This window comes from Corvus moneduloides, chromosome Z, assembly GCF_009650955.1.
Source record: "Corvus moneduloides isolate bCorMon1 chromosome Z, bCorMon1.pri, whole genome shotgun sequence".
Classification (NCBI taxonomy): Eukaryota; Metazoa; Chordata; class Aves; order Passeriformes; family Corvidae; genus Corvus; species Corvus moneduloides.
Genome location: NC_045511.1, coordinates 3,819,060 through 3,835,737, shown reverse-complemented (window position 1 = coordinate 3,835,737; position 16,678 = coordinate 3,819,060). Strand labels below are relative to the sequence as shown.

General features: G+C 35.8%; 1 protein-coding gene across 1 annotated transcript in view; it reads left to right on the top strand.

Moving 5' to 3' along the window:
- The window catches only part of CWC27 (CWC27 spliceosome associated cyclophilin), a 101,417-nt gene that overhangs the window by 74,993 nt on the left and 9,746 nt on the right, over nt 1-16,678 (top strand). Inside the window, exons 12-13 of the mRNA XM_032096354.1 lie at nt 4,405-4,514; nt 7,307-7,410. Coding sequence (XP_031952245.1) covers nt 4,405-4,514; nt 7,307-7,410 — 214 coding nt within the window. The remainder of the gene's footprint in view (nt 1-4,404; nt 4,515-7,306; nt 7,411-16,678) is intronic.

The window sequence follows — 16,678 nt, the reverse complement described above, 5'->3', positions numbered from 1 at the left end:
TTATCTTACCTCAGTTCTGTATAAACTCATGATTACATATGAGAAAATTGCATTATAAGAGTTAATGGGATTACATTTGTGAAGTATAGCATATCAGGAATGTTTTGTGATGTAAGATGCTTAAGTGTGTGTAAAAATCTTCATGCTAGTTGTATCTCATCAAAGAAAAATCATAAACTAGTCTTTCATTGATCCTTTTCAGTGCAATAGGCTCTTCCTTTTTTATGGTGACATTAAACCTTCAGAATCAGCATGTGTTTTTCTGTCACAATATGTATTGTCTCTGCTCTTCTGTATTTCTGGTAATACTTTCACCAAACCAAATTCCCTTCTTTTTCCAACAAGTGTTTTATACACAGCTTTATTATCTCTTTCTTAAAAAGGAAAAAATACCTGTTCTAACTACAAGGACAGTAATTACTACAAGGTTTGTTTAAAAAAGTTTGTACTGTGGAAAATTGTATGCATACTCTCAGACCTGTATTTGTGTGAAATTGTACCCTATCTGTTCCACAACTGGTGGACTTTTAAAGGCAAAGTTACCCTACTTGCAGTTCTAGAAATGGAGCCCTGTCTTTCAGGGCAATATGAGTGTGAGCATAAGCAGTGATCATTCTGTTCTGATCTACCACAGGCCAGCTGAATTAGAATTCACATTTCTTGGTTTCCATAAAGTGGAAGTTAAAATTGCACTTTCAAAAATAGAGCACTTCTGATACACCTTTTGTTGAGTGTTTGTTATGTTGTTAAATTTACCAGATGCTTTTGGAACTAAGCTTAGAATTATCAAGCTTTCTCTTCTGTTTCACTTCCTATTAGGAATTGATCCATCATTAAACCATCCATTCATTTCCATTCAATGCCCTTGGATCAAGTTTTGTCTTTGTTATACTTCTATCATTTTCTAGTTAAAAGCTGACATCATTTGAACTGTTCCTTATTTAAGTGTGAGCAAAATAAGGTCTTCCATATTTTTTTAAAATCAATCTCTTCCTTTCTGGTTTAAAGACTTCAGAATTTCCTTCGTAGTTTGAGACTATCATTGTAAAACCATGTCCCAAACCCGAAGTTTTAGGTTAGGTTACACCGTCATGTTGGCATGTATTGGCCATAATTTCAGGATAGAAGAATCTGTCTGAAAGAAAATTAATTACTTAAATGATAAAGTGTTTGCCACAATAAGATGAAGACTTTCTTGGTAGCAACCCAAGCTAGCTGATGTAATTAGCAGTGTACTTAAAAATTCTTTTGAAAGTAGGGTGAAATATATTTTCAATAAGGAAGGTTATCTTTTTTGGTTTTTCTTTTTTTTCCCCCTCACCTTCCTTAGTGACAGAATATACACAACAGCTTGTTCAAACTAAAGAAGAAATTACTTGCTTCATGCTATTTACTCTTTGTGGTGAGATCCTCCTAGGGAACAAGTCTGCAAGATTTCCTGTAACTTAAATTACCTTCTGCATCTCGCAATACCTAAATTCAATTTAATTTTTATTTCACTTCTGTATATCCATGTCATTTTTCATTAATTTTTGCCTGAGTAAATCCTCTTACATTAAGGAGATTAATACCAAAGTCATGATCCTTATACTTTTGCTGAATCAGCAAACTGGACCTAAATTTGTCTACCTTGATATGAAGGTCAAATCCATCATACAGTGCTATTGTTCCTCTTATTTTCAATTCAGCTGCAAAATTGCAGTTACAGTTGCAGGGAATCTGGGTTGCAGAGTAGTAGGCAGCAATCTACTTTTACATTTGAAAACGTTTCTTACCAAAGTCTCTCTTCTGGACATTTTTTCTAACTTGCTGATTACCAGTCAGACACAAAATAACTTTATCAAATAATTCCTGCTTATCAAAAACTGAATATATAATTTATATTCAAAAGTACTCTGTGGTTTTGAAATTATTGGTGGTTTCAAGTTTGAAAATGTGTTAATAACCCATTGACTTAAGGGCTCTTGAAAATCCTTCTGTTTTGCTGCTTGCTTTCAGTGTTAAGTGATAGGTTGTAGGACTTCATGAAGAAATACAAGTTTGTCTTTAAGTAATTTTAATGAAAGATGCAAAAATATGATGCTTACAGGTGCGCAGCTCTTTTGGTTGACTCACTCTGACGTTAGTTCAAGTGGATCTGATTATCTTTTGTCTTACTTATGAAAAGGCTTTTCTAGGAGGCAGAGAGCATGAAGTTGAGGATTAGAAAACCTCTGACAGGCAAAGACCCAAGAAACAACGGTCTTAAAAAAAGGCTTTAACTGAAATTTAAATTATTTGTATTAACAGTAAGTGGCACACATATGAGAGTGATAAAAATACACAAACAAACAAACAAAAAAAACCCAAAAACACCAAACAACAACAACAACAACAACAACAACAACAACAACAACAAAAAAAAAACACAAAAAGGGGAATTTGGGAATTTTACCCTTTTTGTATGAGCATTGTATTTGAGCTGCACTACATTAAACTAAATTTTAGTTAAAAGACCTATATGACTAAGGATCACATCTTAAAATTCAGCATATGTATATCAAGGGTGGATTGCAGGTTTAAATGTTTGTATCCAGTTTGAGACTGGCATTTTCATACATACTCAAGAACACTCTTCTCAGTTCTTTTGCTTCTCACAGATGGGCAGTTACATTGATCATGGCGTAAATGCGATTCCTTTCAAAGCACTCGTTTAGGTAAATGTCATCTGAAAGGTTGTTTTTAATAAGGAAGCAGATGGTTTTGTAGTTGGAATTATTTATCTAGGGCTAAATGTTAGTAAAAGAAGACATTATGTTGTTTCCAGATAGCCAACAGTTTGGATACATGCATTTATGCAAAAACGAATGCATTATTTTCACAAGGGGTTGGTTTTGAATTAAGAACGGGATTTTTAATTTGTAGAAGAGATTGACATTATAGGGGGAAATACTGAGTTTTGTCATTATGTGTGGTAGTTTTATACTGTACTTCTGTTCTCCTCAGTTCATCTGATACTATGCTGCATGAGATTTTATGACAGATTTATGGCAGCTGTTTAATCATCCCTAAACGTGTGTGTGTGTGCATTTATCTATTTTGCTCATTCTGGAAGATGGATTTTTCTTTCTTTATCTTGCTGGTACCTGCCATACTCTGTTCATCATTATATCCAACATATCAACTGGAAAACAGCAAAAAAACCCAGCTCTGAATGCTATTATGTAAGTTTGATTATTTTCCCTGGTACCCTTTAAATACAATGTAGAAAGACTTTAAATGTTATTTAAATGCAATGTAGAAATGAAGATAAAAAGGAAATAAGATATTTTATTTGTCAAAATACATAAACAAGTATATGTAGATATATCATTACAAATTTATTTCCTTTTATTACAAAGTGCTGTGTTTATAAACTTCATAGAAAACTTCAGTTGTGAGAGAAATTTTGTTTGGAATCAGACACTTTTTCTATATAGCTGTCAGCAGTCATCTGAAAAACCTGGTAACAACAGATTCATTTAGATACAGTGTTCATCAGGCTATATATCCTGAAATTTGTTGAAACAATTTTCTCCAAAAGTATTTTTGTTCATCATTTGCAATGGACATCCAGAGAGTTTACTCTTCTGTTTGTTACCAGGAATAACAATTGCATAAATATGTGTACATAAATTTCAAGTATAGTAATTCAGTATGTACAATGTCTTAATGCTATTCAAGAAGAAAATGTGAATGTGAATTGATCAATTTTCCAATTCAGTTTTTGTCGCATTAAATTATTAACGAATAATTTAATGGGACAGTGAATACTTTGCAGTGAAGACACTGTTAAAAAAGACAAAGAAGAGCAGCTCTTGACTCATCCATGTATCATTTTGTTATATAAAAAAGAGTTTTTTCCTGATTGACAAGATGGACTCTGTTTAAAGTTCAAATGTTACTTTTAAAAATAGGGGTTTTTTCCCTATTGCAAGATCAAGGATTTGATTCGTGGCTACTTCAGCCTACAAAAGAAGAAAACTGTGAATTTTTCTGTAGGTTGTTATTTGTCTACTTTTTAACAAATAGTCACAGAATATTAATACACATAACAGTTCAACTGCTTCAAGAAAGATCTTCAGAAATTAAGGTCAACTTGTTAAAGGAATTTCAGCAGTTTTTATCAGAGGTTTTATTTCTGTTACCCTGCTTTTCCTGGCTCCATAATAAAATATAACTGAAACAAAAATCTTTTGACTCATTGTCTACCCGGTACAGTGTTGTGTTTTTCATTTCGGTAAGTAGCAAATCATTCTACTGCTGAGAAAGCAGTACAACTGAAATGTTTTATGGGAGTGTTTTGCTTGGTATTTTATCTCCAAAAAGACACTAAATCATGAAACCAAATTAAATTTGTTTAACCAAGTATGTTTGCTTATTCAGAGGAGGAACCTGCTCCAAACAGTGTTGTTGAGGAGTACCTTCAGGAGAAGAGAAAATATGAAGACAAGCGAAAGCAACAGCCAAAGAAAGGAGTTTCCCGTGAAGATCAGGTAATAGTTTGATAGCCTGGGCAACAAAAATCCAGAAGAATGTTCTGAATATATTTATCTCTTCATTTGTATAAAAGCAAAGTTTTAAAATCTGTTGTTTCATTTTCCATTAAAAGAAAGTTATTATTTGTAAGAATAAATCTTTTAATTACCCAGGTGGACAGGTAAATGAATTTTCAATGTGTGTCTGAAAGGGCTCCCAGTTTAGTTACTAAAATCTTCTGGAAGGAAATGCTAGTCATGAAGAAGAGTCCTTGATTACATTTGTGAGAGTTCACATTTCTTCACCTTACACTTTCCTTGCCATAAGGTAACACTGGGACAGAAGTTTATATACCTTGCGTTTATTCTAGCTGGGTTTTTTAGCATTTTAAATTATGGTTTAAAAAGATTAAATTCATCAGTACTTCTTGGTGTCATGAAATGAAAGAAATAGTTTATAAGTACTGTAAAAAGAGAATCTTTTTTAAATGCAATGAAAATTGTTATTCAAAATTAGCTAGGATGTCTGTAGACTTTAGTAGGCAAATACGAGCAAAGTACAGTTTACTTTACAAAAGTATTTGTTTTTTCTAAAATAGGAAGGTCTGAAATGGTTAAATATATGAAACTGCCTATGAAGTGGAAATACCATCAACTTAAAATCTGTGCAGTACATCAAACACATTGGTTTGTCAGTGCATGTCAGTTCAGCTACGAAGATGTTCCTGTTCACATGTTGAATCTAGAAGAGACTGGAAACTTGAGGCTTAGTAACCTCAAAGCAGCATTTGGCAAACCTTGATATATGTAGCAAGCTGATTTAGTTCTAAACTAAGAAGTTTATGGAAACTTTGTACATTCAACATCCCATTATCTTTAAATCAAAGAGTACTAAAGCTCTGTTGGCAGTGTGGATCAAGGGACTTCAAACTACATCTAATGAATTTACATCAGCCCTGTCATGGACATCACAGGAAAACAAAATGAGATGATAGGGATATGTATTCTAGTAGATCTTAATTTTTATTTATGTAACCTTGCTGGCAACTATTCAACAGTAATTAATCAAGTTCTTTGTAATCCATTTCACTTGTGGAGACCCTCTTCTAGTCTTGCATCCCTTGTAACTGATCCTACAGCACAATACTATTTTCCATCCTCAGTGCAACAAGTAAGGAAGAAGGAGAGAAGGTATGTTTCCCTAAAATACTGGATAATGTAAGTCCTAGCCATCTTATTCTACAAAGGTCAAATTATAAAGTTATTTGAAGCACAGTATAGCATCTAGTGACTTACTGCAAAAGTGCCTACTTAGATATTTCAAAATTATTTCTGTCATCAGGTCTGTTCACAGGAATGCTGACGCCAGAGAAAATTAGACAAGACACAAGGAATGTGGCTTTTTTTGGTCACAATTTCATATTAAAAGGGTCAGTTTGTTTCCTTCTGATGGCCTAGGCGCAAAGGTTTGCTGTTTCAGGTGTTGCAAGTAGAGTGTTTGTTTGCAATAGTGGGGAAAGCTATAGAACTAGAATGATTTGTAGGCCCAAATATCTTCAAAACTTTCCTCTCTCTCATCTTAAACAGAAGATTAGACAGAAAATAAAGAAAGTAAATGCAAAAAAAGTCCTCCAAAATTTGCCCTTGGCAGTGCTAAAATATGTTTTTGAAAGAATTCAAAAGCCAGGAAACTCCTCAAGTTAAGATTGCTCCCAGAAGGAAATTTGATTCCAGTGAACACTTCTGGTATTTCCTATTTCTGTTTTCTATTCTTGTTTAGTTTTTATTCTTTTAAATTTGAAAAACTTGACCAAACAAAACTACACAGCCATACAGAGGTGTTTTACAACATAAGTTGCCAACCTATCACCTACAAATCAAATGTAACCTGCCACATAAATTCAGTTAGGCCCTTATTCCCGGATGCTTTCATTTTCAGGAATGTCTCAAATATCAGCAAAAAAAAGCTGTGGGCTGTGCAAATTATTCATACGCTCTATGCTTTTTTTTGAAGAGCCCCCTCTCCCATCACAAGGCTCAGACACAAAATTTTTGTGTAATCAAGCTCCCATTTCAGATGATGAGAAACAAGAACTGTGGCATGATATTCAGGTGTCATCTGAGATTTGGTCACTTCATTGTCCCTGAAAGACCAGGCAATGTCAGTTTGAGAATAAAATACCAAATTTAAATGACTATGAGCTTTATGTATGCAGCATAAGAACCTGTATCTGCAGAAATAGTTAAGGTGGTTCATTTTACTTGAGGCAAAAGTGGTGAATTTTTTCAATACCCCCACATAATTTTAAAGATCATCAACATAAAGTATATAAATATCAGTTAAACTGGGTCTTCAAAGCTTGAATGGTTTGTAATTTATACAGTAGATTGCTTTAAAAGAGGACAGTAGCAGGTCCAAAAAGTAAAATTCATTGTCAGCAGTGTCATTTAATCAGCTGTTATATTCTGTATGCAGCCACAAGTTTTTCTTCCTTAAATATGCATTTTTATTTCACTAGATGGTGAGAGAAGTGCTTTTTCACACCTGATGGGCCACTCCCTGCTTGCTCTTGTTGCCTCAGCATTGCCTGCCCACTCACTCCATGGGTGCTCTCCATGCAGTCCCACTCTCACACCCACGACCACCTCTTGCTCTCTCACTTCCCTCTCTAAAGTGTTTCTTCTGAATTCATATGAAAGATCACTCTCATTGTACTTTTTCTCAAAATAATAAAAATGTTGTGTATGCCTGTTGGTCTGTAGAAATACAGAAATATACAACTTCTGTAAAACCATGTGTTTCATTTCAGACACTGGCATTGTTGGACCGATTTAAATCGAAGTTAACCCAGGCAATTGAAGAAACTCCTGAAAATGAGCTTTCAGAACCTGACGTAGATAATGATGAAGGATGGTGAGTTTTTCTTTGTTTGGATTTCTGTCTTTACCAATGGAAATCCTACTGTACTAACATAGTCTTACTGGTAAGCAGAATCTGAGTAGCAGAAAACACCAAATGTGAAGGCACCTGCTGCATTAGGAGTCAGCTAAAATATATTCATTTAGCATTCTGAAAGATAAGGCGTAAGAGTAGATGACACTTAGCTTTCCGTAGTTTGAAGTCCTTCTAAAACTGTGTGTTGGGGATGGTAAGTATTTTTAAATGATGGATGAGATGAAGGTAGACTGTCTGATCTGAAGTGTAAGGTGACCCCAAGGAAGTGGGATATTACTGATGTTGATAAAGCACTGCAGAAGTTATTGTCTCAACACCTCTCAGTCAAGGAAGCAGTGTGTACCCTGTTGTCTCATGTTCATCTTTCATGCAAAGAACCCACCTCAGGTAGGCAAGGGGATAAAAATCAGTATGATTGGAAGTGTAGTCTTGAAGTCCTAGGCTGCATGCTGTTAGATGCTCATAAAAGTATGCATAATGCAAAAATGCATAAAATGCCTAGAAAAAAAGAAAAGAAATCCTAGCAAAAAAGTTTTGTAAGGATACATCATCTCCGTTTATAAGGCAACCACTACAGCTGGTCCAACAAAATAGGCTGTCTCTGCCTACAGTTTTTTCCATAGTTGTATGCATAAGCCATCAGAGCTGCAGCAAAACTACCAGTAAAATAGAAACCTTAAGAAAGTTCTTGGCAAGTATTTTAAGACAACCAGTATTTCTGTATCCCAGATGACTTAAAATAATTTTGTTGCTTCTTCAAACCATGTTTTCTTCCTTCGTTATGTCTTTTCCTGCCTCAGTCTCTTTGAGGATGAGAGATAACATACAATATACATTTTGAGATCCTTGAATTTCACTGATATTTTGAGATCCTTCTGAGCTACCAAAGTGCTTCTAAGTCCTCCAAGAATTATAGAACAACTGTTTCAGTTGGAAGAGACCTACAGTGATTTATCCAGTCCAACTGCCTGACTACTTCAGGGCTGGCCAAAAGCTATAGCATGTTGGTACTGCCCAAATACCTCTTCAACACTGACCCGCGAGGGGCATTGATCTTCTCTCTAGGAAGCCTGTTCCAGTGTTTGACCACCCTCTTGGTATAGAAATACTTCCAAATATGTGGTCTAAACCTCCCATGTTCAGTATAAGATTCCCTTATCTGGCCTTTTTATGAACTTCTTATGAACTTGATCTTTATGTCAAATATTTTTTCATCACAGTAGTACAATCAGTCTTTTAAATACTTTTATAGAGTTCAAACATAGCTTTCCTATTTCTTTCTGAGTAACTACTGATATTGTCGGTAATAACTGAAAAAAACCCCAAACCTGAGTAACTAATTGTCAGTAATACTATCCACTGTAATTCCTACTGAGTGAAGAACTGTTGCAGTTTCAGATTATGAAGTTGTATTTTTGTTCAGAAAATAATATTACATTCAGAATTGCACTAAAACAGATACTTGGAATAATATGAAACTACATAATAGACTAATAATTAATATCATATTAATTTTGCAGCGCAGTAAGTGTGCATATTAACTTTGTTTTCTTGTTGCCTCAGCATTGCCTGCCCACTCATGGGTGCTCTCTATGCAGTCCCACTCTCACACCCACGACCACCTCTTGCTCTCTCAGATGAGACAGTCTCAGATGAGACAGTCTGTTTCCAAATAATTTACTTTGAGGCCAAGTAAATTGTAAAATGTATGTTACGCAAATGGGCTATAAACAACATTAACAAAGCAGTGGAATCTTCAGAAAGCTATTAATGAGTGTTAGAAGCACTTGAAAAGTTAAATTGCGTATTTTGAATTAAGTGTTTACATTTTCAGTACCTTTGTTGTATAGGAGTATTTGATATAACTATACTGACTTTACATTTTAAAATTCTGTCTTAATTTGAATCTACTTCTCAAAAGACAGTATTTTACTTTATTTTATTTTTATTAAATACAATTAATGTATGACATATGCATATATGAAACATACAAACTACGTGATTCCTCCAGGCCATTTTGTAGGTCATGGTTGCTGTTCTTATGGGAAGGGAAAGCCTGCCAATATGCTTTGCTCTACTGTCAGGGTGTGTTATCTGAGGTAAAATGATTGCCTCTAAGACATTTTTATGTGTCCATGAGTGGCCACACATAGAGGTATAATTTTCGTTCTCTGTCAAGATAGAAACCATTACCAATTTGTTATGTTTTCTTTTATTTGGCAAACTTCTCTCTGCATATTTGGCTGAGCTGCTGTATTGGCATGGCACGTAGCAGACATTTGGGCACTTTTCAGCAGCATTCTACTTTTTATGCAATAAAAAAAGAAGAAATATGACTCTATTGTAAACAGTGTGTATGGTGTTTGATAATTATTACCAGATTTTACTGTCTAAGAACGCATCTGAGGAAATGTTGTGAAGAGTGCTGAAGAGAAATGCATAATACTAAGTTTTAATGTGGAATATCAGAATCTTTACTGAGACATTTTATTGCAACCTCTACTGCTGTGTGGGAATGATTATCTATATTTGTCTGCAGCAATCAAAATCCAATTTCCCTTGCAGAATTTAAAAATATCATAATAAACATGGTATCAGCTCAAAGAAGGGGTCAGAGAATAAAAATGTCTGACAATAACTAAGTGGACACAATTTTACAGCATCTAGGTACCTTGGAAAGACATTCTTGATCGGAGTTCTTCCAGGTATTATTTTCCTTGTGCCTTCGTGTTGAGAACTAGTGTTGGTGCTTTTCTCTTAATGATTTGTTGGATGTCTTCAGTACTATTTGATCACTAGTTGTTCTTTATTTGCTTACAATCCAAATAAGAAGGAGTCAGATGCATTACTTGATTCTTCTCTTTCTTAAAGATTGTACAGAGTGCTGCAGATGTAGAGATTATCTGGCAGAACTCAGTTACATTCTCAGCTTAAAATCTTAACCAAGAAGACTTTTCTCCAAAATGTAGGTGAGGTCAAACATAGTGGCAGTAAGGTGTCGTTTGCTTAGAGACTAGTATTAAGAAAACCAAATAAGTCACAACAGAAGACCCAGCTGGAATAGTTCATCTACTTGATACTTGCCACTTGGTTTACTTGATAGGCCTGAATTTGAAAGAGAAAACATTACACAAGCTGCATTTACACAGAACGCTGCTGCTACTCATCTTGTTTAGGACTTAGACTACTGCAACACGTACAATTGCATGCATGTGATACCCATACAGGTAGTAGTGACACTTCAGGATTCTGATGATAATATCAAATAGTTACAACTGTAGTCAAACACAGATTTCATTCCAGAAGGTGTTACAACACCTGCTGATAGTGAAACTAATGATGCAGATCCTGTGAACATGACAAAATATTTTTCATAGAGAGAATCCAGTGATGAGATTAAAAAATTCTGATGCAATCACATACATTCAAAAATTAATTGTTTCAGTTAATCTGTGCAAAATATTTCTCTTCAAATAGGATAAGAGCGATACTTAGTACTCTGAAACACTTCCATCAAGTAATTCTGAGAGTTCCAAGTGCTTCTTTCAAAACGTGAAATCTGAGACTAGATACAGCACTCAGCTAAGTCTTTGTCTGTGTTGAGTGGAAGGATTACTTTATTTGTTGCTGGTTTATTCATGTCTGGTTTCCAATCCTTTCTAAGCTACAAATCCTTTCCTACTGAATGGTGGCCTTAGTTCTGTCCTGTACCCATACTGTTGATCACTCTTACTAGAATTTAGCCATTGCACTTTTTAAATTGTATCCCATTTTTCATACTACTACTCCTGTTCACCAAAATCACATGAATTCTAAAGACTCCAATAAACATTCAAAACTTCATACTATACATATGTGCTATAATTATATTCTTCCCCGGTACAGTCATAAGTGGAAATGAACTAACCAACTCTTACATTAAGCTTTTCACTTTGACATTAAACTATGGCTATCTACTCCTAAAAACAGGGCTCTCCAGCTGAATTTTTAGCAACTTTACATGCTTGTGAAATGTTAGAAATATTTCTATGCTTTTCCATATGGAATACTGGTTTTTGTGGAAGGAACAGATTCTCTGCTATAAAAATCCACACATCATGTCCTTAACCAAAATTCTGGACTGTCTTACACTCTTACACTCTTCTCTCTGATCTTTTAAAACAAGTGGAGGCTTCCTGAAAACTGCAAGATTTATTGACATACTGGAAGTATATCTAGTGCTATGGCAGCTTTTGAGTTGGTGGAATTTTCTGTAGTAAAGAAGCAACCACATTCCTTTTTGAAAACTCACCAGGTTGCCGAGTCAATTTAGCATATATGTATGAAGGATCTCCATTATTTATGCAGTCTCACAGACAAAATGCACGAAAGTGCTCAGGAATCAACTCCAGTACCGTTCTTGAATTTAAAACTTCATTGTCTTTGTCAAGTAACTGAAAACTCAAAATGACCATCACTCCATACCACTAAAATACCATGTTTACAGAACCTTATAAGACATGGAAGACACATAGAGTAGGAAGTCTGATGGGTTATTTTTTGGATTGATTGAAAACACATGCCCGTTCATTCACTTCTTGGGACTGATCAAGAAGTATCTTTATCAATGGCAGAGACAGTGGGACCGAGTGCACCCTCAGTACATTTGCAGGTGGCAGGAAGCTGAGCAGTGCAGGTGACACAATGGAAGGATGGGATGCCATCCAGGGGCACCTGGAAAAACTTGAGAAACAGGTTCATGTGAACCTCGTAAAGTTCAGCAAGGCCAAGTGCAAGGTGCTGCACCTGGGCCAGGGCAATCCCAAACAAAAGCACAGGCTGGGAGATGATCTCACTGCGAGCAGTCCTGCCCAGAAGGACTCGGGGGTGCTGGTGGGTGAGAGGCTGGACATGACCCAGCCATGGGCACTCACAGCCCAGAGAGCCAAACGTGTCCTGGGCTGCATCCAAAGCAGCGTGGCCAGCAGGGCCAGGGAGGGGATTCTGCCTCTCTGCTCTGCTCTGCTGGGACCCCACCTGCAGTGCTGCATCCAGCTCTGGGGTCCCAGCACGGGAGGGACGTGGACTTTTTTGAGCTGGTCCAGAGATGGAACGCAAAAATGGTCAGAGGTGGCTGGAATACCTCTCCTGTGAGAAAAGGCTGAGAGCTGAGGTTGTTCAGGCTAGGTTAGAGAAGGCTCTGAAGAGACCTTATTGGGGTACTTATTTCAGTAATTAAAGGGTGATTAAAAGAAAGAGGGGAGTGACTTTTTACTTGGGCAAATAGGGACAGGGTGAGGGGTAATGATTTTAAATTAAAAGAGGAGAGGTTTAGATTAGATACTAGGAAGAAATTCTTTACTCAGAGGATAGAGGCACTAGAACAGGTTGCCCAGAGAGGTGGCAGATGACCCATGGCAGTGGGGTTGGACTGGGTGACCTTTAAAGGTCCCTTCCAACCCACACCATTCTATGTTTCTATAATATGAACATTGCATTGAGGCAATATTCTGTTCCTGCTTGAAAACTGTGTGGTAATCTGTGTTCTGATAAATATGGCTTTATGTTGTTACTTCTTCAGTTTTGAATTCATGGAAAATGCCAAATTCATCCTGTTGGACCTTCAATATTCAGTGTAGAAACTGAAATACTAACATGTGAAAGTTGTTCCTTACCAGATGAACATGATTATGCGAAGTGCATTAAAATTTTTGCCACCAGGGAATCAGCCAAAATCTGTGTCATCCTCAGTAGAAGGATTTGGTCTGTTACTAATCTCATCAGTTCACAAGTCAGGGCTGCAAGTAGACCCTCAGCTGGTTTTAGAGTTTCTGCTACAGTGAAGCCCAGTAATTTTTCCTTCATTCTACACCTGGCTAGAAGTTTAGAATTTCTCCTTCATGATTCAAATCTCATCACTGGCCTTTATCTGCTCTCAGTAATGCACTCTGCAGCCTTTTAGAATTTGTCTGAGACTGCCAGCATGCTACATAGTTCATTTAATTAATAGCATGTGATGCCAGTGCTTCATAACTGAACCACTGCAGTGTTTCCTGGGTGGAATGTAAGGTGTTATATGTGAACACAAAGCTTCTTAATCTTTACAAGAGATCAGCTTTTTCCTTCCCTGTGGAGTGCTGTCACAGCTGTAACTAAGTGACAAATATAAATAAGTCACTTAAGTATTTTTGGAAGTATGTCTAGACTCTGAAACTTAGTCTTTCTTTTTATTTGAAACAACATAAATCCATTCAGCTTTCAGATACACTGTAGGGCAAGAAAGAATGAATAAAATGGGAATTTGGAATGAGGTGGTAGCTTTCCACATGGTTTTTCAGTCTAAAATTCTTGTGGTTACTTACCTTTGTTGAGTCTAAACTATTCTAAATGTTGGTTAATTTGAGGTATAGGAAAAGGTACGAATCATGAGGCATTTTTTAAAATTGAAGTGAAAAAGTCAATACCTGAAAATACCTTCCAATTTGCACAAAAGTTGTTGTGAAAATTGTGTGACAGTAAAGGTCTTCTGTTTATATTTCAGGTCTTACTTAATGGATTGTTTCATGTCCATGTTGTGTAATTACTAGTGTTGTCGAAACTATTGTCCTCTAAGTTATTTGTAAAAAAACCTCCTGTAAGATAGTGAGGATTAAAACCAATTCAAGTTAGTTTAATGACACTGCTTACTTTAATGCACTGTTTAAAATCTCGTGCCTCTTAAAAAGCTTTTAAACATATCTTCTTGGTCACAAAATATTTTGATTTGCACAGTGATGCTTTACATAGATCAGATCACCTGATTATAGCAGAAATTGAAAGAAATAAGTCTGTTTTTATTAATTTATTGGTTCTCTGGACAAAAAAACTCACAAAAGTTCAGTGCTAATCATTTGAAGTGCAGCCTGGTTTATATAAGTCAGATACAGTAATCCGAATTTCGGAAAACTGTCACTGAGGCCACTTAAATATTGTGGGAATGTTGGGAGCGAATGCTAAGTTCTTTTTGCCAGGATATTAACTGCAGTTTGAGTTACAATTTTTTACTCAGTTTGTAGAGATAGTTTTATTTTACTCCAGAACAAACAAAAAATAAATCTGTATATTGAATGAAGGTATTATTTATCCAGCATCAGTAGTTATGCCCTCTATCTTCTTTAAGAAATGTTTTGTTAATAATACAAGGAAAACTCCTTTCAGAATATTTATGATCGGTTTTATGAGAAATGTGGCACAGTTAGGAGTGGAAACACACAATATTTTTCTTACTTTGTATTCTTACAGTAAAAGGCTTTGTAACAGAGAGAGAGTTCGGTCTTGAAATAGTATCAAGTCATTGATACAACAGACTTTTCAATGTCTGTTGTAGAGTATAGGCTAGAATTGGTTTGGACTTGGATCTTTTTTAACTGAAAAAGCAATATCAGAATCACGTAGATGTTCAAGTTAGCCAGACTGTTTTTATGTTACAATATTTAATTTCTAGTAAGAACTAAATCACAATGCACAGTGTTAGTATTTACTCTATATACATTTGATAATATGTTCCATTTTATTTCCAGGATTTCCTATTTACTGCAGCATATACTATTGAGCTTTGCAGGGTGAAGTTCTTCAGGATAGACACCTGAAAAATACTGATTATATTTCTTTTATAAACCTTGCTTTATATACATTTTCTAAAATGCAGTTTTTTCTTTACTACAATACCTCAGATTTAGGATTATGAAATATGGCTTCCTCAAGATTAGCACTAGTCTTTGCAGCTTCAGTTGCAGAAGCTTAACTGTGACAAACACAGTAAACCCCTGAAAACTAAGCTGCAGCCTTTTTTACATGCTGATGCTAGCTTGGGGAATGACAGAAAAAGTGCTGCTGTAATTTATGCCAGTGAGGCACAAAGATGGATTAGAGCCATGTTTGCTCCCCTCCTCCCATCCAGACTTCAGCCAGCGTTCCTTCACTAGTCTGGAAAAACTGGCTCTATATTAGGTCTCTCCTGCTAAGGCCATTGATTTACTCAACTACATATTTTAAAAGTTGACAAAATACTTACTTGATTGTTACAAAGGATAAATGAATGCCAGAGATCTGTATTAGAAACACATTGGAAAGAGAGGTTTCTTTTCTATTTGGCAAAAAAATAAGCTTTTGTTTGGGTTTTAGGACTGCCACTAACCTTTAAAGGAAGAAAGAAAAAAACTCTTCTGCTGTAAATCTTTCTCTTTTTCCTCCAGTTTTGTCTCCACCTTCACCCCTGTACTACTAGAATATGGTCAGACCTTTCTTGATCTGTAAATGCCAACCCCCTACCCCACCACTTCAGTCAGTAATTCATACTAACAAATCGTTCTTCTGCTGATGTTGGTTGCTTCTAGCTGTTCAGCATGTCTGAGAATCTCAGCATTTGGAGTGGGGTTTTTTCTTGTTTATTTTTTTTAATTCCTCTATATCTGAGCTTATTTGGACTAGGCATCTGAGCTTTGACTACTGTTTGACTTAAATTCAGAGATGATCCGTGCTTTAGTCAAGGGATATCTAGTGTTAGATTTACTGTCTGGAAATCTTACTTTTTTTTATTGCCAGCAAATCTAGTGAAGAATGAAAAAATATTCTTCTAAATCTTTTTTAGCCTGGTTTAAGCTTCCTGCATATTTACACACCTTTTCAGGCACCCCAACTTCGTCTCAGTATTGACATACTTAAGTAAGGATTTGGATATATTTAGAATGAGAGAGAAAGGGGCAAAAGAGAAGGGAGGGTGTCTAGAGAAAGCTGAATGTTATGAAAATGTATTTTTGTGCTAGAAATACTCTCCTTTCTTTTCAGTCCAACTCTGCTGTGGTGATACAATAATGCCTGACTGTGTTAACTTGGGGAGGTGATTTGCTGACTGACTTCAGAGTATCAGATGTTGTACAAGCTATTGCCAGAGACAGGATGCTGGACTGGATAGATCACTGCTCTATTCCAGTGTGGTGATTTCCATGTCCTTGTAGTAAATGCTATGTAGAGTTTTTCTTCACTGATGTGCTTTCTGGAACAACATCTGGAATTTGCGTTTTAGTCTTCCATACCAATCTACTCTACTAGGAGCAGTTGTCTATTTAAAGCACCCATCTTCTTGCATTAAACTACTTAACATTTTTGTGAAGGGGTCAAGGATGTAGTATAAATATACTCTATATGAATTGTTACAGAACAGAAGCAATATCAAGATAGGATAACTGAATTTTATATAGAAAAATAC